General features: G+C 33.3%; 1 protein-coding gene, 1 long non-coding RNA gene and 1 pseudogene across 2 annotated transcripts; 1 reads left to right on the top strand and 2 right to left on the bottom strand.

Moving 5' to 3' along the window:
* The first annotated feature begins 239 nt into the window (after positions 1 to 239).
* On the top strand, positions 240 to 1,743 carry LOC114383648 (zinc finger protein 3-like). Its single transcript, XM_028343365.1, has one exon. It carries the CDS (start codon positions 332 to 334, stop codon positions 1,268 to 1,270), a length of 939 nt encoding a protein of 312 aa, XP_028199166.1. The 5' UTR covers positions 240 to 331; the 3' UTR covers positions 1,271 to 1,743.
* Positions 1,744 to 12,858: 11,115 nt separating this feature from the next.
* On the bottom strand, positions 12,859 to 13,210 carry LOC114384329. Its single transcript, XR_003660649.1, has 3 exons — positions 13,189 to 13,210; positions 12,965 to 13,052; positions 12,859 to 12,872 (listed from the first exon to the last, which is right to left on the bottom strand). It is a non-coding gene; the product is annotated as an uncharacterized LOC114384329 (long non-coding RNA).
* Positions 13,211 to 14,757: 1,547 nt separating this feature from the next.
* Positions 14,758 to 23,313, bottom strand: LOC114383831 (annotated as a pseudogene).
* Positions 23,314 to 23,894: the final 581 nt, after the last annotated feature.

The raw sequence follows: 23,894 nt of genomic DNA on the forward strand, positions 1-23,894 counted from the left end.
GATAATTAATAATCAAAATGAAGTATTTGCCTATTTTTAGACATTATTTGATTTTAAGTAATACATAGTTGATTTTCTTTAAATAAAGTTTCCAATGTTAAGTTTTGTAAAAAAATAAAAATTCATCATTGATAGAATTAATTATCACATTATTCTACAAGTATTTCTAACCCGAATAGGGTTACCTAGTGTGCATGATAGTGTAGACATAAAAAAAATAAAAGCAAAAAACAAGTGTCTCTCTCCAATATATCCTACTTTTATCCATTTAAGGCGTGAAGAATCAACAAATTAAAATTCCTTAACCTACCAAACAAGAAAGTACTCCGCAATGGAAGGACTAAGCATGAAGGAGCCATACTTTTGTGACAGACCAAGTTCAACACGCATCTTCTCTTCTTCTGATCCTCCAGAGGCTCCCCCAAGCCCAAGTACCCCACTTCAGCATTCGCATGAAAAGAAGAAACAGCTATGTGTTGAGGAAGAAGAGGAATTAGAAAAGGAGCCAAAGCAACATGTTAGTGTTACCCTTTTGGATCTGAATATTATCTCAGGTGAAGATGATAATTCATGCACTCCAGAAGGACCAGAACTCAACCTCATCACTTGTTTGGATGTGGGGTCATCATCCAATAATGCTAATTCTTCATCAGAAACAACAACACCTCTTGGTGGTTCTTCTGATCATACTGAGCCTAGAGTGTTCTCTTGCAACTACTGCCACAGAAAGTTCTACAGTTCACAAGCACTAGGTGGCCACCAAAATGCACACAAGAGGGAGAGATCAATTGCAAAGAGAGGGCACAGGTTTGGATCACAGATAATGGCCTTCGGCCTTCCCCTTTTGCACCATAACAACAACATCCGTTTTGCAAGCATGGCTTCTCTACCCCTTTATCATAGCAATAGAGGAACTCTTGGAATTCAGGCACACTCCATGATCCAGAAGCCTTCTTCTTCTCATCTTCATGTGAATGGCTTTGGAGGCTCTTATGCACATCATCATGGTTGGTCAAGACCAATCATTGATCAACAACCCGGAATAGCAAAGCTTGCTGCGCCAGATTTTCATCACAGAACAAAATCAGCATTATCATCATCACAAAGCAGCGTTGGTAGGTTTGAAATGGTTAATAGTAGTAATACCATGTTGAATTCTGCAGCCACTAATAACGAAATCGGTGGATGTGTGGCTATTGGTGGAACTCGTTTGAAGAGTACTACTAATCAAGAAGAAATGAAGCACCTTGATTTGTCCCTAAAGCTCTGAAGTCCGAACCAAATCCGCCGCGACATCATTTTTCGGCTGCAAAGTCAAGGTTTTTGGACTCACCATGTCACGACCACAATTGTGACTGCATCAGTTGTGTCTGTCTGCAATTTCCCACGTTGTCAAGGATCGTGATGAAACTGCAACAGCAACTCTGAACATTATATGGTCTTGGCTTATTTATATATATAGTCTTTGCATCGATGATATGAGTAATTGTAGATTAATTAGTATAGTTAAGATTTTGCCAAACTTATTTTTCCCACAGTGTGAAGTAACATTTGTGTAAATTTGATTATGGGAGGATCAAAAGTTCTTTAATTTTCTTGTAAATGACTTCTGCAGAATCATTCAACTCCAGTTAGGTCGGGTGCTTTATTGAGTTGAAATCTTAAAGTTTGTTGATGAGTCCTTTTCCCCTAGCTATTCTGTCCATAGATTAAGTAAATCTAATGAAGGGTTTTTCTTTTCAAGCTCTTGTCTACCAATCTCAAGACTGAACTAGAATATGTGTCACGGCAATTTCTATTTTAATATATAGTACAATTTGAAATTTAATCTGTAAATAATTGAAAAATAGAATGGATTAATACCCTTTTGAGTGTAAATATACTCCATGTTCCATGCATATGTGTACAAATCTGTTACATATATATTACTATATGTTGTTTTCACAAGGTTCTGATCCAAGAATTAGCATTTCTGATCATTAATTTCTAAAGCACAATCCATAGTTTTACAATTTCATAATGCAGAATTATTCTTTCATAATGCATTTCAAGTGGGTATTACAATATCTTCAAAAAATAATTAAAAAATATAAAAATTCTTTAAGATGGGTTTATTCCTCTTCACGGAGTCGGACAATATAAGATTCCGATCTAATGTACAGTATTTATTAGAAGGGCAACAATGCAATTAAGGACTAATGACAAAGTGAGGTACACATTAATAAATACTTAAATTCTCTCATTACAACAAAGACCTAACTGGTGGGTTTCCGTACTGGATAACATTATGAACATAAAATATCTGCATAAAATAAATCACACGGTTCGTTTGTCCATACATGGAGCAGTAGAATAAGACTTGCTATAATATATTGGTTTTAGCATACGAAGGCATTTTTGTCCTACATGGGGTTCATGTACTAGGTCTCTATCATCAATAGTGGCCTCAAATCTAGGAAAGATTCGTGTGTTTTATATTTTAAAGTATAAATAACATGTCTAGCTAGTGACCCCAACGTAGGAAGGACAAAGGCTTTGGATTTAAATAATAATTAGCAGACGAGGCTGTTAGTCATCAAAACCCTCCCCCTGCGGTCCCATTCGAACAGTTGTGTGCGAAGCAGTTAGTACAAACTTGTTTTCAGGTGCTCATTTCCAAGAGCATTTATTCTACATCCCCTAGGTTGTTTTTAGTGACAATTAATATTTGTTTAGAACAATATTGTTTAAATTAAATAATTAACATTATTATAAATAATGATTTTTAAAATATTTAATATAATTATATATCTAAGATTTTGTTTTAAATACATGAAGAAAAGTTTTGTTGCCAATAGTATTCCTATCTGAATCAAACATAATTGTCTTCAATAAAAAATACTTGTGACTTAAATAAAAAAAAGAAATCAAAATTACTTGTTAAGTTAAAATAACATAAGATACGATGGTGTTGAGGATTTTATTTTAGAATTTAATTTTATGCCATTAATTAAAATTATGGTGAATAAGATTTTAAAGATAATTATCATTAATATTAATAAATTTAACACATATGTACTTAGATGAAAATTTAAAATGTTATATACTAAAACAATGTTGTAAAAATTGGATCAGCCGATCTAATCGAAATCCGATGGGTACATTAGTTTAATTTGTTAAAAGGATCGAAAATGTGTCAGAATTAGTGTGACTCGAGTTGAACCAAGATAGATCTTTGGTTGAACCAATGTGGATCTTTGATTGAACCACATAACACTATTTTTTTACAAAAAAATTATGAACATTTTTATGCTATTTTTTTTGTAAACTTATGGTTATTTTTAAAACAGTGGATATTTGTTTGTGTTTGAAACTTATTTATGGACTTGTATTAACATGAATATTAGATGTTATTTGGGATATTAGGTATTTTACAATGACAATAATTTTAAATTTAGAGTATTGAATGATTAAATTATGTTAATTACTTAGTATATATATATATATATATATATATATATATATCAGATCAAACCAATTCAAATAGAAAGACTCCAATTTGACCAATAATTCATTGACCAAGTATTCCTTTTGTCTCTAATTATAAAAATCTTTTCAAAAATTTGTTTATTCCGTTTTATAAAATTATTTTCTAATTTTTAGATGTATTAATAATTTTTTTCAATGTACTCTTACTTAATTATTTTTTCTCTAAATATTAATGAGAATCAATTGAGCGAATAAAAAAATAAAAAAAGAGTAATTTGTGAATGATAACATAAATAATTGACAAATTTAATTTAATGTGATTGATTAAATTAATTATTTTTCTTAAAAAAACATAAATTAATTAAAAAAAATCTTGTAATTAGAAACAAAAGAAACATCAATATCAATTCGATTACCGATTCTGTTCTTAAAACATTGAGTGCAGATGCATGAACCAGATACTCTTTATTTTATCTGCTTCTGTCCACACACGAAACTAACTTTTGGTGTTTTTAGTTCGATTTACAAGTGCGCATGTTATTACCTTCTTTCATTTTTTTTTAATTTAATGTCTAACCAATTAAATGAAAACACTTGGTTTTGTCATGGATTCGTACTGATGCCTTTTCGTTTGTACCATTTATATTTTTTTTTTGTACTCAACAAGATAATATTGACAAAATATATTACATATTATCAATAAAACAGTTTTATTTTATCAGTTAGTATATAAGATAATTTTGTTAATTTTTATGATTAATAATTATTTAAAAAATTATACTAACGATTATTTTTAATTGGTTGGCTGCATGCCTAAAAAATTTACACTAAGGTGTGTAAATATTAAAATCTATATTATAAGTTTATAGTTAAGAAAATAGGATTACAATTGACTGTATAAAAGTTTTACATCATTATCTATGGTGCGCCACATTTTATCTTAGACTAGATTATTTCTCGCTTAACTCTCTCTCTCCAGTAACCTTTGTCGTCCACCACTATATGCCTCCATCGAAGGCAATATAATTTTAGACGGTGTATCAATCTTATTTTACTTTTGTATTCTTTCAAACATTAGTTTCTCTCCAACCTATCATGGGGTCTTGTTGAATGGTCGACCAATAAATTTTGAAGAAAAAGATCAGAAGAAAGGTACAAGCTTTCCAAGTTTGAAGGAGAAGGTAATTGAAGGGTATTATGGCACAATTCACTACGCAAGGTCGCCTAAAGTTGCTCTTCAATGGGAAGAGTGTGTCTTCTATTTTGGAGCACAAAGACTCTTTTCTCTAAAACTTCACATTAAACTCATAAGCGAAGAATAATCATTGACATTAGGGAGTTTCAGAAATTACCTAGTAAATCGAAGACGAACCGGTTATCAGTGAGTAAACCTAGCTCCTCCAATAGGTATTGCGATAGTGTAGATCTTAGGGTTGTTAGGTGTTGGAGTGCACAAAACATAGTAGTTGCCGACATTCAGTTCCTCTTAGTTTTGCATGACGTTCTTTGAACCACAGAGAATCACTTGCTTCCATGCTTGTAATGCCATGTATGTGCTTCTCAAATGGTTGTTTTCAAAGACAGATACTTTACTCCTCTATCATCAAACTGATCATTTATGTACTAGACAATGCACTGCTTGATCATGTGCATGGGAGGTCCATTGTCTTTGATGATGACCGCGCACGGTGGGCAACGATTAGGGTTGTTGGGAGAGAATAAGGTGAGGAATAATCTAGTGTGAAGGATCTAAAATATATAAAATGATGCACTATATAGGCTATGTGAGACTTGATGAGATCTTAGAATGTGAGTTTAGGCCTAACTCAACTCCAATAGCTAGTTCAAGAGGTGAGAGTTACTCCTCATTTATATTCTAATTTAACTTTATTTTTAATTGATATGGAACTTGGGTTTTCCAAACATGGTGCATTGCAAATTGCTCCTAGCTTTGAATACTTATTTTGAGGAAGAAGATTCTCAGTTTATTTATTTTATGAATTTACTTACTTTTTATATTATTTACCTCTCTTTGTTACATATTATGTTTGGACTCTCATCCATTACCCACGTTCCGGTTAAAATCCATGTCAAATTAAATTACAAAAAAATGTGAAGCTGCTCTCAATAACTTCACCTTTACTCACGTCTACAAGAATGCGGAACCAAACACATTGATTGGTTGATAGTAATTTTCACACACAACTTGTAAGAAAATAAGAACGAAATTAGCTCTTTTAAGAATTTGCAATATCAACATGTTATTACCATTAAATTTAACTTAAATAATATCTTGAATTAAATTTAAGAAATATTATTGTGTTATTATCATTATTATATTTAAAGCAAATTAAATGTTATTTTTACATTAATTTGATTCACTAAAAGTATAATAATATCATTTTAGTTATATATATATATATATATATATATATATATATATATATATATATATATATATATATATATATATATATATATTATATTCGATTGAGAACTGGTTATATATCTGATATTAATACTTCCTAAAAATCAGTGTGTCCTTAAATTGACACAAAGCCATTCAACCGGTGGGTTAATAGGTTTCGCTTAATTAAAAAAAAAAAAATTCAAAACAACTATGTTTTGGTTTTAAAAAAATATTATAACTTATGACACTAATTTTTACTTTTTATTATTACCAATTTATATACATTATCTTTTTTTTATTCAATATTATATTAAAATAAAAAAAATATTTTTTATTAAAACCAATTTTTGATCCCAGTTTTACCCTATTGAGTCATTAATTCTTAAACCAATGCCTTTAATAGTTTGATGACCAATCCGATTTTAATAACATTGGTTTATATTAGTTTCTCTTCAAGTTTGACATACACACTCAGTATCTTTTTGTTATAAAAGCTGCGTTCACATTCATGGAGAGGATATTAGTGTTTTATTCACCCCCTTATAAAGGATGGTAAGTATAATGAAGCTAATTCTACAGGAATGTGAATTTAACTTTTCTCGTTTGTAGGTATATGAGGAAGCTCGTTATAAGTCATCCTAATTTTTTTTAAAAATGACTAAACATTATTGTTGATATATGATAATATAATACATATTTTTAAAAAGGAATGAAATATAATAAAATGTTTTCATTATTAGATAAAAATAAAATAAAGAAATAAAAATTCTAAAATGAAAGAAAAATTATAAAAATAATTATTTAAATGGAAACATATAACTTCTATGTCTATTAATCCAATACAATTAATTAAAATTTCACATTTAAATTGACTAATTTAAGCAATAATATTTTAAAAATATATAAAATAATTGATGTAGGATAAGTTATATAGCTTAATAGAAAGTAGGTCTTAAATGTCTCATAAACTTATCTCACTCACAATTTATTATTGTCATTAGTTTAAAGAAAATTTTACACACAATAAAAATCATGGATTCTTTTATTAAATAAATCATTCTTCCACATGTGAACATAGTAGAATCTCACACCATTACGACAATCTTATGAGTTGAATGTTAGCTTATCTAAATCTATATTTATGCATAAAAAAATCAAAATCAAAATTTACAAGTAAAATAAAAACTCAATTTCTCCTTCATTTTCTTTTACTGCCGTGAGCTACTAGCCACACACTCTCCACTCTTCCTTCCATACTTGCTTGAGTAAGAAATACAACGTTCAAGGCTTAATAGATCAAGGACTGTTGTCTTTAATATATTTAAAAGTGGAAATCTTTTCTCTCAATTGTCAAGTGTTCCAAGATCTAGACTCTTACAAGTTATAACCACCACATAGGAAATGGCATTCTTTGTTTGAACAGAACATAAATTATTCTTGTGTGTGTTACTTCCTCGTATGCTAAATATTGATAGTTGTGGGCCTGTGGCACTACAAACAAGCCATTGTTATGAAACCATATAGAAACAAAAGGACTGCTATTAATAAAAGTAGTTCTCTAAAGCACTGCTACAGTACCATCATAGTAAATTACATATAATTTGCAAATGATGCACATTGTTATCTCAAAAAGCATCAGCCTCGGCCTCCAATAAAGACTTGTGTTGATTGTGTTGCATAGGGTTGGCATTTGGGTCTTCAACGTAAGAATCCAAGTGATAAACAACTTGATCCATAATTTTGAGGTAACCATTAGGCACTAATTAATGACTACGTCACTCTTCAATGTGTTTGTTAGCTTTTCTCTTTTCAGTTTGAAGACCCTTTTCTCTTTATGGATTGAAAGACATTTTCTTGAAAAGCATAGAAAATATTTCAGATTATTAATGTATTGACATGTTTGGATAAATTTATCTAGAAACACTTGTAACGAAATAAAATAAGAAAAAAAAAAGTTTCTCCCTAAGATAAAATTAATTTTCCATTAGCTAACTAATTTATAAATGTCCTTACATCTTTTAGAGAAATTATATGAAAAAAATTCTATAAATTAATTAATGTTAGCTAATGAAATATCAATTTTAACTTATAGAAAAACTCATTTTATTTTTACGACAACAGTTCTACGACGGTTGTTTATAACCGATTTAGAAAGTGGCCCTGTGGCATTTTTGTAATTATTATGATTAAAAATATATTTTACGACGCATATTCTAAGACGGGTATTGAAAACCGCTTTAGAATGTTGTATGAATTAAATTTTACACCGGTTTACTGAACAACCGTCATAATTTGAAAATAAAAAAATAAAAAATTATATAAAGATTAGGAGAAATCTGAAGATACTAGTTATGTTTTTGTTTTGGAAAAGATAAAAAGGAGAAATCTGAAGAGACTCTTTTGCTCTCCACTCTCCATCATCTCTGCAATCTCTCGCCGCTTCCTACCCTCACAAACCCTACCCGCCACCATGGACAGTAACAACCTCTTCTCCCATTACTTCTCCGACGACCTCGATTCCTCCCCTACCGTCCCCATCGCCGTGACCACGACCACGACCACCACTGCGATTTCATCGCCCTCAAGCCTCTCTGATGCAATCCTACCCCGCAAGGGCATTGGATAGAAAACTGCAAGTAGATTGGGCCAGATATGCAAGAGAAGGCCCTAGGGTTCTTATGAGCCTCAGGGTAGATTTCGGGCCCATGGGCTAAGTACGAGCCCACTTATCTTTGTAAATATTAGATTAAGGTTTCATTATTTTTGGGCCTTGTATTTAGGGCTCCATAATGTAGGTAGGGTACCCTAGAAATATAGGATTTTTCAGCCCTTGTATTTTAGGGCACCTAGACTAGTTTTTGTATTAGGGGTAGTTTTGCAATTTCACATGCACTAAGTGGATATTTGATGTGTGTGGTTGGAAATAAATTTAATTGAATTGGTAGAAGCCCAATCCAATTAAATTTTAGAGGGGGAGGTGAGCATTTGCTTACTACACCCCATTGCCACATCATATAGTCACACTTTGTGCATGTCCTTCATGTTTTTCATGCCTCATGACACCTAAACACACTTAGTGGAGAATCTTGGAATTGATCTTGGATTAGTGGGCTGAACCATAACTAAAATTCACTAATCATAATTAGTGAAATTTTGGCTACAAAGTTTGGCTCCACAAATTCAATTTCAAATTCAAGTGAAATTTGAATTTCCCTCCAATTTTGTGTGACACTTAGGCTATAAATAGAGGTCATGTGTGTGCATTTTTTTTCAACTTTGATCATTTGAATATTAACTTCAGATTTCAGAGCTCTTTTTGAGCACAAAATTTCGTGCTCTTCTCTCCCCCTCCCTTCATTCATCTCCTTCTTCCTCCAAGCTCTTATCCATGGCCTCCTATGGTGGTGAGCTTCTTCTAGACTTATCTTCTCCTTGAAGTGGCGTCTCCTCTCTCTCTTCCTTCTCCATTCCGCTGCCATTTATCTTCCAAGAAGCAAAGGAATCCATTGATGAAGAAGATCCTAGGCCTACAAGCTCCAATGGAGCTTGCATCACTCTCTACCTCCTCCCATACACCTAGTGGCTCGAAGAAGCTGATCATCGAGGAGAGGTCGTGCTTTATACGGTGTCGTGCAATTCCGATTTTGAAGCCGAGATTTTGCTTCATCTGAGGAAGGAAGAGAACCCACACAACAACAATATTGGGGTTTTTGCGCGTCAGTATGCCTTTTTCCTCACTTCAATGTTGGCACCGCAGAGGTTTCTCTACACTTTCTCACACGTTCTCCCCCTCTATTCCTCTCTCTCCACCTTCAAATCTAGAGCCTTCATTTTCCTTCCCTTAGTCCACTCTTACTACACCCTAACACCCTCGATCTTGCTCTCGCCAATGCCTCACTGGTTTTTATTCAATTGGTTAGTCCCAATGCAAATTCCACTGCTACTCTTTCTTGTATTCTCGGAGTTGTGTTTAACAACTACTGCATTACGATTCGAAATTCTTGTTAACCACTTTAGCTAGTGTAGTACCTCAGGCTGAAAGTCTAAAACAATTTATATTCTATGATTCTGTGCTTCTGCTTATTTTTTTTTTGTTCAAATGTTATCACTTAATTTACTGTGCCTAGAAAATTATTTTAATCCCTGTTTTAGATTTTGAGCTTGATTGTCTAATAGTTTTGGATTTTGGATAGGCCCGTTCGTGCAGCAGCAGCAGGATACCTGCCAGTGCCAGATTTGCAAGTTCCGTTGCCACACAACAATCCTCTTCTGGTTTGGGTGGTTTATTTGGATGGCTCACTGGAGACCGATCCAGTTCTTTACCATCTCTGGATTTCCCGCTTCTGGGCGTTACACTTCCCCCTTCATTGCCTAATTTTGTTGCGCCCGGAAAAACTATTATTACTACACTCCCAAATGGACTCAAAGTGGCCTCTGAAACATCACCAGTATGAATGAATTGTTGCTTATGTTTGCAAAAAGTTTAAAATTTAAATATTATTATAATAACCACATTTTTTTATTGTGTCAGGAACCCTGTTTTCCTTGATTGAGAGGTTAACGAGCAGCTTCTGAAAGTGAAGGCTGAGATTGGTGAAGCTTCCAAAAATCTCCAAGACTTACTTTTGGAAGCAATTCATTCTGCTGGTTTTTCTGGTGCCTTGGCAAATCCTCTTTTAGCTTCAGAATCAGCTCTAAATAGACTAAATGGTACAATTTTGGAGGAGTTTGTTACTGTAAGTCTTCAAGATTAATCTTTATATATTACTTAATTACTTAATACGTGTTCATTTGTCTCTCAAAATTTGAAGATTTTTTATATGTTCTTTACCTTTCTTATAAGACTTGATCTTTTATGAAACATCAGGAGAACTATACAGCACCTCGGATAGTACTTGCAACATCTGGTGTTGAACATGAGGAATTGTTATTTGCTGCAGAACCTCTCTTGTCTGATCTACCCAGTGTTCCACGTCTAGAGGAGCCAAAATCAGTGTATACTGGTGGTGATTATAGATGTCAAAGTGAATCAGGGGTATGCAATAGAAAAATATAGCTTCTGTTCACACATCAGGTTTTTACTTTTTGGGATGAAATTTGTCAAGTCTAACATTCCTTGAATGACCAGAGGACCCATTTTGCTCTAGCAGTTGAACTTCCTGGTGACTGGCATAAGTTGAAGGATGTTATGGTTTTGACTATTCTTGGTTTTGATAATGTCTTACATTTTCTTGCTTTTCTGCACTTGAAATCACCTTTCCTTCTTTTAAGGTGGCTTAAAATATATCAGAGTATGGACTGTATGTCTAGTTGGTTTCTTAAAGTATGTTTACACTTTACAATATGATTCATTAAGTTTGTATTTAATTGTATTTCCTCATTTTACTGTAGATGCTATTGGGAGGTGGTGGATCATTCTCAGCTGGTGGACCTAGTAAAGGGATGTATTCACGACTATGTAGGGTTTATATGCTTACACGATTGACATACATTTAACTATTATGCAGTGTGAATCAATATGACCGAATGAAGCCGATGAGCTTTCTATTTGAATGAATGCAGGAAAGAGCATTGCTCTGTGTATGCCTTTCACTCTTTTTAGTTTTATAATTTTATTTACTGGATAATATTATTCATTCCTAAGGAAAAAGAAATCCACTATTTATTAATACCCTTTTTGTATTTTATCTTTTTGTATCAACATAAACTTCTGTGCTTTGCTTTTTAGGTAGGTAGGGTAAACTTTTGTGCCTCTAGGTAATTATGTTTCACATAAATCTCGTTACCATAATATGAATTCTAGGTAATTATCTTTCACATGGAAATCAATCACTACTACAAAAAGCCTTTTTTAAGACACGTGCTTTACGTCGATTGTACAAGGAACCGCTTTAATAAGTGGTGCGGTGGCATTTTTGAAATTATTGTGTTACAAATGGCATTTTAGGACGCACATTCTAAGGCGGTTATTGAAAACCGCCTTAGAATGTTATGTTTCTTATAATTTACGCCGATTTTTAGTAAAAAACCGTCGTAATTTTCAAAAAAAAAAAAAACAAAACCGCGCAACCTCGTCCTAGCTTGTTCACCTCTCTGCTACGAACTCCTTTCTTTGAACCCTAGCCTGTGTTTCTGCTTGTCCTTTATTTGAACCCTAGCGCATGTTTCTTCCCCTTTCTGCTTGGTCCTTTCTTTGACATTCAACATTGAACCTCTGCTCTTCGACATTGTAGCCTTCTTCCATTGAAATGGACGAGGTCGACTTCATCGCTCCAACTTCTCAGGTTGAAGTTTCATGAAGAAAGAGATTTGCTAGTGACTTACAAACTTTGTTAGGTTAAGGTTATTTGAAGCTTGTTTTTGGTTAAGGGGTTCGTGTACTGTTATTATCTAAGTTTGCAGGTTCCATATAATTTCTGTTAATGGTGATGTTTGCTAATCGTGGTTGCAGGGAAGAAGCGTGCATGTCAGCGATGAGTTGTTGGTGAAGAAGCTAATGCGTTTTTGATTGGGCTACAAACGGGTCAGTGGCTTTTTTTTATTGAAGCTCTGGTTCATGTTCATATGATCTTTTATTAATTTTATATTTTGTTCATATGTTAAAGTTTGTTCATATACAACTGAATGTTAGCTTGACATGGTAATTGTTATGATGATAATAAAGTTGCTGGTCTTTAATCCCTTCCAGAAGTTAGTGTAGAAGCCTAATTTTAGTGAAATTTAAATTAAAAAACCTAATGTTGGTCAAAAAACTAATAATACTAAGAACTAATATTTGTCAATTAAAAAAAAAGGACTCATGTTCTTGGTCTGTCTGTTTAAAAAAAAAAGACTCATGTTCTTGGTACTGCTGAACTATATATAAATTATAACTAATAGCAACCAAGATCATTTTATTTTATTCCACATAGTTACTAACTTTCTGCTTGTACTCCATGGCCTGTGCTTCAGCGTGCAAATTTAGCTCTGAAATATGAGCCTTTATTTGTCGAATCTGTCATACAGCCAACAAAAAAGATGAATCTTTATCTGTTACGAGAAACTTCAATCCAAGAGACATGATTAGTAATGTTTCAAAAATCCTACCTCTGCATCCTTTCCTGCTAACTCCCTCTTAAGAACCTGTATGTGATTTAGGGCTTCATTGAGGCTTTTCTCTTTTTCATCCAAAAATCTACAGGAATTGAAATAGAAACAGAAAAATATTTTATATTTATATATTAGCATGGTAGATTTGCATATGCCTACGATAAAGAATCCATATATACACAAAAAAAAAAGGCATATAGTTGGGAATAAATGTCCAAAACCTTCTCATGTCACCATCGAAATTTCTAACATTTTGCATCTGATCTTTTAATGCATGTAGCTCCAACTCTAGATCTTCTCGTTGTAGCCTCTGTCGTTCTGCATCTCCTTTAAGGATGTCAACCTGGACAAAATAATTAAGGAAGTGTTATACCTATGAAGATAGACAAGCGTCTTGTCAAATATCACCATAAAAAAAGACAACTCACTTGGTTTTCTAGTACATTTACTGTACTTTCCAACTCTTCAACTGATCTCGCTAGAAGTTTCACCTCTTCTTCCCTGTCTTCAGCATAAATTTTTCTCGATTCTGCCACCTGTAATTATGTAATAGATATCAGACAGGAACAAGGAAGAAAACAATCATCCAGCTAGTTCACCATTCTTTTCCTTTGGCTTCTTGAATGAAAATAAATGAAATTCTTTTTCAAAGATCAAACTTTTAATGATAGGTTATCAAAATCATAATTGTACTATATATTTTGCTTCCCTTGGCACATGAATCTCTTTATAGAATTCTGATTCCCACAGTTTAACTAAATTGTGTAGATGCCAGAGTTGAGAAATGTGCAAAATTTTGTATCTCTACAAAACTGTACAAAGTTCAAATCCCAAATTGATATGGCTTTCTATGTTACTTGACATTAAAATAAATAAATAAATAAATAAATAAATAAATAAATATATATATATATATATATATATATATATATATATATATATATATATATATATATATATATATATATATATATATATATATATATATATATATATATATATATATATATTGACAAGTTAGAATTGTTGAAGTCTTGAAGATACAACTCCTTGTGTCTTATGTTGAAGATACTACATAACAAAGTTCTTCATGTTGAGTCATGGATTATTCAATAATAATGTCATGGAAGGAAAACATGATACATTTTTAATAGATAAAAGCATTACCTTCTGAGCTTCTTGAACAATTGCTTCATTAGCTTTAGCTTGTGCTTCAGCTTTTTCAAGCTTGTTTTTGAGGCAAATTCCTTGACCCTGAAGCTGATCCCTCTCATTAGTGACATCATCCAAATCACTACTCAGATTTTTAAATGAATCATTCATTTGGCTAAAAACACTGTTCATTTCCAGAATTTCATCTTCTAAGCTCTTTGTTATCTTCATTCTTTCTGTTAGCTCATTGTCAGCCAGTTTTCTCGCTGTCAAGGTGCCTTCAATATGAGTTCTAAGTTCTTGATTTTCACTGACTTGCAATGCTAGAGCCTCACGTTCTTTTGAGAGATCCAACTCAAGAGCTCTAATTATGTCTGATTTGTCCTGCAACTGAGCTTCAAGCAATTGACAGTTTGCAGCAACATCAGCAAGTTCACCTGATTTAACAGCTAGCTCCACTTCTAATGCCTCCATTGTAGCCACAATTTTTTCAACTTCATCTTTTTGGTCTTTATTGTTTGATGCAGATTCCTGTAGTAAGCTCAGATCATACAACAGTCCTTTTACTACATCATCCTTTCTGGATAACTCAACCTCCAGTAAGTTCTGCATTCTGGTTAAGTCCGAATCCTTTAGGTTCAACTCATTCTTAAGTCTGCAAGATGAATTTTCCAACATATAGTTTACTTTCTTTAACTCTGTGTTTTGATGTTCGAGAAAATAAACCTGTTGGAAAGAAAATTCAGAAGCCACATCCTTCCCAATGACATCACCAATTACTTTATCATAATCAGCTTCTAGATCAAGAATCCTATCCAGCAGTCTTTTCTTTGCCTTGTTAGCTTCAACAAGTTCACCCTTCAATGCATGATTAGAACAAGTAACATCCTTTAGAAACTCAATATTTTGTTCAAGGACCTTGTTCACTTCACCCATCTCTGTAATCCTTAAGACATTCCGGTTTAATTTTGTTACTAGGTCCTTCCTTTCCACTTTTCCCTGCTGAACTTCTCTTTCTAATAGGGAAACTTCAACTTCCTTATCCATCAAAATTTGTTTTGCTAACTCAGTTTCTACTTGGGAAAAGATTGTTTCTTTCTTCAGTTGCTCAATTAATATGGAGTACTTGACAAAATGCTCCTCCATATTAGCTATATTACATGACATATTTTTCAATTCAGATGCATGGATAAGTGATTCAAAGTCTTTGGCATACCAATCTGCCATAAAAAATTCGACCTCACATTCAATGGCCACTACTTTCTGTTTCAGTAGTTTCTCTTGATCTAAAAGGGATGTCACAATATCTGTATTACTCACATCCAATTCCCTCATCAGTTTAGCAAGTTGGGATCCCATTTCATTCGACCTTTGCAGCATTATCTCCTCCTGAAGTTGTAGGTCTGATATGTTTTTAGCAAAATTATTTAGCTTGATGGTGATTTCTCCAGCTTCAACTTATTTCTTATTAATACGATCAAAATTTTTCTTGATGTCAGCCAGCAGTTTCCCTTTCAAGATTCTGCACATATCAAGCTCTTGCTTTGTCCTATAATTATGTTCCTTCAAATCACTTATGACAGAGTTCGATTCACACAAGCCGTGTGAAAGCAAACCATTTTCTGCATGCATCCCTGTTACTGTTTCCAGTTAAATACCCATGTGACAGAGATGTAGCACAGACATAGCACAATCTTTAAAAACTATCTCAGACCATATCTTCTCAAGCCATGGCTGTATCAATTTAGTGGAATATAAACATTGAGACTTCAAGCACTCTAAATCACAAGCTAAAGACTTGAAATTTTCTGCCATCGTCAATTGGACGTCTTTAATGACATCATCCAACGTAACAATTAGATCCCTTGTTTCTACTAGACTTGATTCAACAAGGTTCTCTATCTCCTGATGCTTCAAATCAACAACAATTTGTAAGCTTTCAATATTGCTGACTAATGTACCCTTCTCATTGAGTAAAGTCCTGTCTTTTAGTCTTTCTATATCTATCTTCATTGACTCATTAGTTTTCACCAATCCATTGATCATAGTATTTGCTTCTCTCATTGTATCTTGTGCTTCTTCAAATTTAGCAAGAATACAAGATGCCTCTTGAGCTTTCTGAGCTTGAATGATCTTTGCCTCTCCAACTTCAAGTTCAAGTGACTGCAAAGAAAAAAGCATTGTCTTAACATTATTCAGTCAACAAGTGTCTATCAGCATGTCTTAACACTATTGTTATAAATGAACCGTGCCTAATTCAACCCCCAAAAGTATTCTAGCCATATTCCTAGAAGCATTGTCTTAACATTATTCAGTCAACAAGTGTCTATCGACATCAATGGGGAATGGGGAAAGTTAATGACAACAAAAAAAAACAAGTAAATGCACAATCAACACTAAGAATGACATAAAGCAAACAAAAATTTCTTATTTTAGAGAATGGAATAGAGGAAAAATGAAAACAGAGGTTCAACGCTGTACCTCTTTCCTTTGGTACCAATGGGAGCTGGCTTCCTTCAGAGGTTTCTCCAGGCCTCTAAGTTTATGACTGAGTACATCAATCTTGACTTTAGATTTCTCCTCAAAGTGATACATAGCTTCTTGCAGGAAAAGTATCTGATTTGTGAGGCACTCTATGCTTTGCCGACTCTTCTTTTCAGACACTGGCATCTCTTTTTTTTCATCATGTAATCTGGCCATCTCATATTGCACTTCTTTTAAGCTTTCAAGAGCACATTCGATTTCTTTTCTCAAAAGCCTAATAGTAGCATCTCTTTCAAGCACATTCTTGCCAACTTTTCTTGATTTCAGGTATTTCATATCATATCCACTTTTGACCAACTGTAAGTCAGTCAGGTCAACTATATGTTCTTCAACAGAAAGCGGATCTAAATCACTGTTTTGATGTGTTTCCAAACTTGTATGCTACAATGTCAAAATAGCAAATACTGAATAAAAACAATTCACAGACCACTGGCATAAATCAAATAAATGTGACATTACCTAAAGTAACCTATCAGAAAGCAGCATTAGCTTACCCTTTGTTCACCAATATCATCATAGTCTGATGTGCATGCATCCAATGAATTTCTATTATCAAGACTTCCTGGATGGTCTGCAAAAGAGGCCATGCATGATCTGATTGAAGAGACACCATCTTGTAATGTCACTAGCTGCTCCCTTGTCTTTGAAATGGCATTCTTTTCAATATCTTCAAGCTTTTGTTCCAAAGCACGAGAATGCTCTTGCTCCTCAGACAACTTCTGCCATAAATCATTACATTTTTCGTGCAACTCTGTTATTTGTCTCTCTGCTTGAACAAATGAAGTGGATTGGTCACTGAGAAGGACATCCTTCTTATTATTAGTTTCTGCTAATTCACTAAGCAGAATATCCTTATGCTTTAGATCATCCAGGTAACCAAGATTCACTTCTGACAATCTATTCACAACTACAAAAGCCACTGTTGAACAATTTGATGCTTTTCTGATATGATCTTCTGCCATTACCAAATGCTCCTTTAATTGTGCCATAGTAGATGTTTTTTCACTCAATTGTGAGGTCAATAGGAGAATTTCTTTTTCATATTCAGCACACTCCTTCTGGTGGGATTCAGTAATGACTAACGCTGCACTTCTTAAGGACTTTAGCATACACTCCATATCACTTCTTTTATTGCTTGCATCTTCCAAACATCTTCTAAGTTCATCAATTAATAATTCATTCTCAGAAATTTTTCTAACTATCATGCCAACTTGTTCAGAAATCCAGATCCTTTTCTGTGGAAATGAATTCCTTATATTCCCAAGTTCTTCAGAGGCATCAACTATTGCCTCACATCCATAAAGAAGAACCTCTTCAATCTCATAGGTTAACAGTTCCCATTCTTCTGCCAGTGATGTGAGTTCTATATCTTTTTGGCCAAGCTCCTCCTTTAAACTTCTATTATCATCAATAGTAGTAAGCATTTTTTTCTGCAACTCCTTCAATTCAGTTTCCAGATGCAGCATACTCTCTTTCATTTCTGTTTCCTTCAAATGACTATCATTTACTTGATGTTGGAGCTGGGCAAGTTCTTCTTGCATACTGATAATTACCTCAACAGTTTCAGCCTCGGCCTGCCGATGGATTTCATCCCTCTCTTCCTCATTGGATATCTGGAATGCATGATCACTTTGGTACGACATGTTCAGTTGCTTCGCTTTTTCAAGAGAATCGTGCATCCTTCTGAGTTTTACCTGTAAGGGGGACTTGTTTTCAAACTCTGGATTATTTGAAAGCAAATTATCTCTGAACTCTTTAGATGCAAGTTGGTTCTTCAAGGTCATGATTTCATGCTCTTGTTTCCCCATAAGCTCCATAAAATGGTTGTTCTTGGTCCTCATCTCTTCTATCTCTTTGATAGATAATATTTGCTGCAATTCTAAGGCTTCAATGACAGATTTTGCCTCTCCAAGCTGGTCCTTTGCATCTTCTAATTGTTTGCTTGTCTGCTCAAGCTTGTCTTTTGCCATCATAAAATCCTGATTTAAGCATGTTTTTTTCTCTTCCAATATGCCACGGAAAGACCTCTCTTCCTTCAGAATTACATTTATTATATCTAATTCCAACTGCAGATTTAAAATATCATTTGTGTGTTGTGATAGATGAGTTTCATGCTTGACCCCCATCCTTGGAACTGCCTGAGCTTCAATAAATGGTTCTTTGGTAGAAACCTGAAAACATTAACGGAAAAAAATAAATATTATTTCGCATGACACAGAACTATCATACATAATAAGGGGTAAAGAAACAATAAATTTGAAGATAAAGACCATAATGTGTATGAAATAAGGTCCATCTCCAAAAGAATTCACATGATTGAGTTCATCATAAGCCTTTCCACACAAACATTCACATGCTCCTCCTCCTATTTATTTGTACAATATAGTAAAGGACAAAATGTACAGATGTTAAACCAGAATAACAAGACTACCTTTGTACTATTTGTGCTGCTTAACATTGAGTGAAGAGAGTCTACTTCCCTGTATAAATATGCAATAAAAACATTAGAATTTTTATAGCCAAAATTTAGAGCTCCAATTTGCTTGCATACAACCAAATGGACTTCAAAAGGAGTACAAAAATAATACCTATTGAGTTTTGCATTCTCCTCTAAGCAATAATTTAAATTGCGCCTGCATTCCTGTAACTCATCAAGGGTGTTTCTTAGCTGCAATCCATGAACAGAAGCAATCACACATCACTATTTTGAGATGGGAAAAAAAAGGTTAAATTATTATGAAGGAATAAAACCTCTAGATCAACAAGGTTATTTTCTTTATTGCAGCACTGAGCTTTCTGCACCAGTAGTAAATGGAAATTGTTAGAAATATATTGGATTTGAACGTAAGCATGAAAGTTGATTACTGCTTCAATTAAGGGGCTATTTAAGCAGTTGATTAAAGATTACTATTCTAACAATGACTGAATTTCATACCATACTTGTACAAATATATCCCTCTGTAAGTCTGGTTTTGAAACACAATTTCAGCATACATTTTGTTTTAATAGGCAAAAGGGAATGAAATGTTCAATGGAATGGAAATCATAAATTGCTTCAAGTAATTATAGACTAACCTGAGGTTGAATATCATGATTTGAATTACCCTGCATGGAGTTTCTTCCATGATATTGAAGCAACTACAGAATGAAGGTAAATCATAGAATCTTAAAAAACAAGGAATCTTAAAGGGAAATTATTTCTGTATTAATTCTAGAAACACAAGTACCTGATCCCTCAAAGAAGACACTTCAGTCAATAAAATCTCTTTCTCCCCTTCTTCATAAAAATCTTGATATCTCTACAAGTAATTGTAAGGAACTGCAAAAAAGAGATAATATTTCATAGTCACTGTCTTGGTAACAAACGATATATCACTTTCTAAGTTGGTCTAGAAGCCTGATATTCTCTACAGCAAACCGAGTGACTTCAGGATTTCAGTCAAGTCTGCTCTGAAGTATTTGAATCTCATCAGAAAGTGTTTTATTCTCTTCCTGCAAAAATGTGTTCATAGGAATCGAACCAGTAAGTTGGGACTCCAATCTATGAATTTTATCTTCGCGAAACCTAAGCATCATTTTGCAACTCCTAGTGTCCTCCTCTCTTTGACGAACCTGAGTGACAGCAAATTTATGGATAAAGAGTGAAGAGAGTTGACATATAAAACTCCAATAGCAAGAAGAGCTCATAAGAGAAATACCAAATGATTTAATTGTTCAATTTCAGCTTCTAGTTGCTTAATAGAAATTTCTGCCATTTGTTCCCTTCTCAAAGCACCCGCTAGAGTTGTCTCCAATGAATGCAACTGAGACACAAATGATTTTGAATATATAAATATTTGAAGGAAAAAAACTATATGGTCACTTCATGGAGATGCTAACAATTATATAAGTTGCTTTTAGGAGACTAGTGGTAGATTATGTTAGTTTAGCCACAAGCATACCAGTGCACAAGAATTCACCATCATGGGATATTGGGAGGGCCAAATTTACATTGCATCGCTATAAGAGAGGTTTTCTTCCACAGCTAAAACTTGGAACAAATCAAAAGGCATTGCATTACCATTCCACTAAGGCTTACCCTCCCATAGAAACTAAAAGCATAATCACAACTTCTTATTTTACTTAGGACAGTGATCTCTTATAAAACAAATGAATAATTACAAAGGAGAAGTCCTTAATTCAATATATCTTGAAGCAACAAGGCATGAAAACAATAGAAACATTGGTTCATCCTTCATACATAAATTGTCATTACACTGGCCTTCATTAACATAGCCAAGCCTACCCATGTATACCTGTTTGTGGGACATTCTGATGCCCTTGGATTCATTATCCGGCATGTTATCTTCATGTTGGTCAACCATGTCAGTTGCATTTTCTAGGCAACAGTCTTCGAGTTCTAGTGATTGTTTTATATCTCTTATCGATGACAAAGAAAATGACAAAGACCTAGAGACATTCTGACGTCGTTTGAGGATAGAAAGCTCTTCCTGGCCCAAAAATTTATCATTTTAGTTAAATTAGCAACTCACATAAAACTTATACTACAAGAAATAACTGATACCACCTTCAAAAGTCGAATTTGATGTTGTAAAGCAATTACATCCCCAGTAGAATCTTTGTTCACCACAGCCTACAAGAACAATATATGGAATGTATAGTGATAGGTTGATGAGATTCATTCCTTTGAAAGAAATTCAGACTAATCATAGAATGACACTCACATTATTTTGAATAAGTTTTGCTCTCTGAGCAAATTTAAGTGTATTCAATGTTTTAGCAGCGCAGCTGCAAAAGTGAAACGGGTAAAGCTCCATCAAGCTTCTATGGTAACCTGAAAAGTTTCGATAAAGGAAATATAGTTCCTGATAAATAAACAAACCAGATAGAAGGGCTGACATTGGCAATGATCATTGTTTTCGAGTTTCCGCCAAGAGAGTCCTGCATTTTATGCCAAATAGTGATGAACAAAAGAACCCTGAGACTAAAGAGTCAAACTAAACCAGCACATAAATCAGCCTGAAGAAGAAAAGTTAGTCTAGAGTCTCTATAAGGGATATGCCTCTGCTTCCCATTTGTCACATCCACTAGTATCATAATAACATGACTGCAAGAATGATTAGAGAATACTAGTTACTCAATGAGAAAACAGAAATAAGACAATTCAAAATCTTAATGTATTAAGCTAAAATGTAAATACCCCAAGGTAGATAATGATTTATTGATGTTAGCTGCTTCTTTTAAACGCTCCCCCTCAGCACCAGAAGTCTTCTGTCTGTTAGATATATGATAATGATAATGATAACTTGGTTCATAGGATACTTTAAGGGTTTCAGCAGTAGACTTCCAATCCTGTACTTCACAATTTAACTTACTTGTATGTTTTGTGTAAGACGTCTAGACTTTTTTTTGTTAATTATGAATGTCATTAGTTTTTAGTAAATTTTTATTATTTTTGAGAATTTATATGTATATATTATACATTATATAAACTATAAAAATTTCAAAATAGCAACTATCCCGCTATATGCAATCTCGTTATTGTGTTTTTTGAGCCAGCGGCTCCACTCTGCTATCAGAGATTTAAAACATTGGTTCTATGTAGTATCATGATTTCCTAATGCTATCATTTTATTTTATTTTGTTTTCCCCTGCTTCAGGGAGCATCTGCAGTTACCAAGAGGACTGTCAGGGCAAAAGACTCATCTTCAACTGCTGTTACTGGTGGATAAGGTTTGGTTGATAAGAGCTAGCAATTTGTATTTAATGTTGCTTTGAGCTTTCAGTATTTGAGGAAGTATATTATTGTGCTATTGCTTCTAATGTTGTCGTGCATTACTTATTATAGGATGAAGTGACCACTAGAGGAATTTGTGTGCTAAATTTTGGTTACTTTTCTTCATACCTCTTGGCCTGGAATAGTTATTTTCCTTCTATAAACTTGCTATGTAGGTGAGAACATATGGAGATATGTTGGGAAGCTAACCGATGCTCAAAGATAACTTTCTAAAAGAGAATTATGTCATGTAATTGCACACTGAGATACTATTCCAATTTTTAATTGGTAAGTTTCTATCAATTTGCTGCAGGCGTATGCTAAGAACCACAATGATACTAAACTGCTGGTGGAAGTAATGAGGCTTCTGAAAAAGAATGATTTACCAGTGCAACCAGGCACAGCAGATATAGTTTTCAGGTATATTAAATTCTAACATTTTCTCATTTTTGTTTTGTAGTGAAGACTAGTCTTTTAAAGTTGAATTTGGATTTTACCTCCAAAAGTAGTAACTAGACATTTAGTAGATATAACTATTCTTAGTTGTTTGGCTGGCATACTCATTTCAAATCCTATTTTGTTGTTAGTTCCACAAAACAGTATATTGATTGTATGGCTATGAAGGCAATTGGTTCCTGTGTTTATGTGTAAGGCTATAAATCTAAAATATTACTGGTTTGTATAAATTTCCTAGATTACAAATGTAGGGATGTATTATTTATGTATCCCAAACCTTTCTTTGAAGCTTAAAGTGAAGCAAATCAGGACAAAAAGAGACTAATAACATTTTGGAATATTGTTATAAGTATGTGACTAAAATTTAATTTATATCTAGTGTAAAAAAATAAAAATAAAAAGTACTGCATACAGCCATCAATATCTCTTCATGTTGTTCTATTTTTTTTTACTCAGAGCTTTTATTAATTGCAATTGTTTTTGTGCTCAGGTTGGATTGGAATAGTTTCCAAGAGATTATGACATGGAATCCAGTAATTGCTTGTCATAATACCATCTTCCTATCTTGTAGGTGTTGTAGTGGGATGTTGATTGGAACGAGTGATTTGGATCCTTATAGAAGGCCCAAATCAAAATGGAGGTGCTTCATGGTACATCTTCAATTTTGCTTTGTTACTAATGTAGTATATTTGAATGAAAATTATATTTAAGGAATATGGGAAAATAAATTAAATCTTTGAAAAAAATTACTTTTAAAAATCTTGAATGTAATTTTGCAATAAGAGTAAAAATGCATATAAAAAATCTTCAATTTACTTACAATTAAAATTACAAATCTTGAATGTAATTCTGGAGTTATTGGTTCACTTATACTAGTAGGTACTTTTTTTATTTTTGTCTTATTGTTATGTGTTGTCTTTTGAAATTTGATTTTCATTACTTGCTTTCTAATAAAATAGGAATGGTACTTTTTTAATTTTCATTACTTTTTTTAACTTC

Source organism: Glycine soja, chromosome 14 (assembly GCF_004193775.1).
Source record: "Glycine soja cultivar W05 chromosome 14, ASM419377v2, whole genome shotgun sequence".
Lineage (NCBI taxonomy): Eukaryota > Viridiplantae > Streptophyta > Magnoliopsida > Fabales > Fabaceae > Glycine > Glycine soja.

Coding starts and splice junctions, on each gene's coding strand:
- LOC114383648 (XM_028343365.1), top strand. CDS start 332: ATGGAAGGACTAAGCATGAAGGAGCCATACTTTTGTGACAGACCAAGT.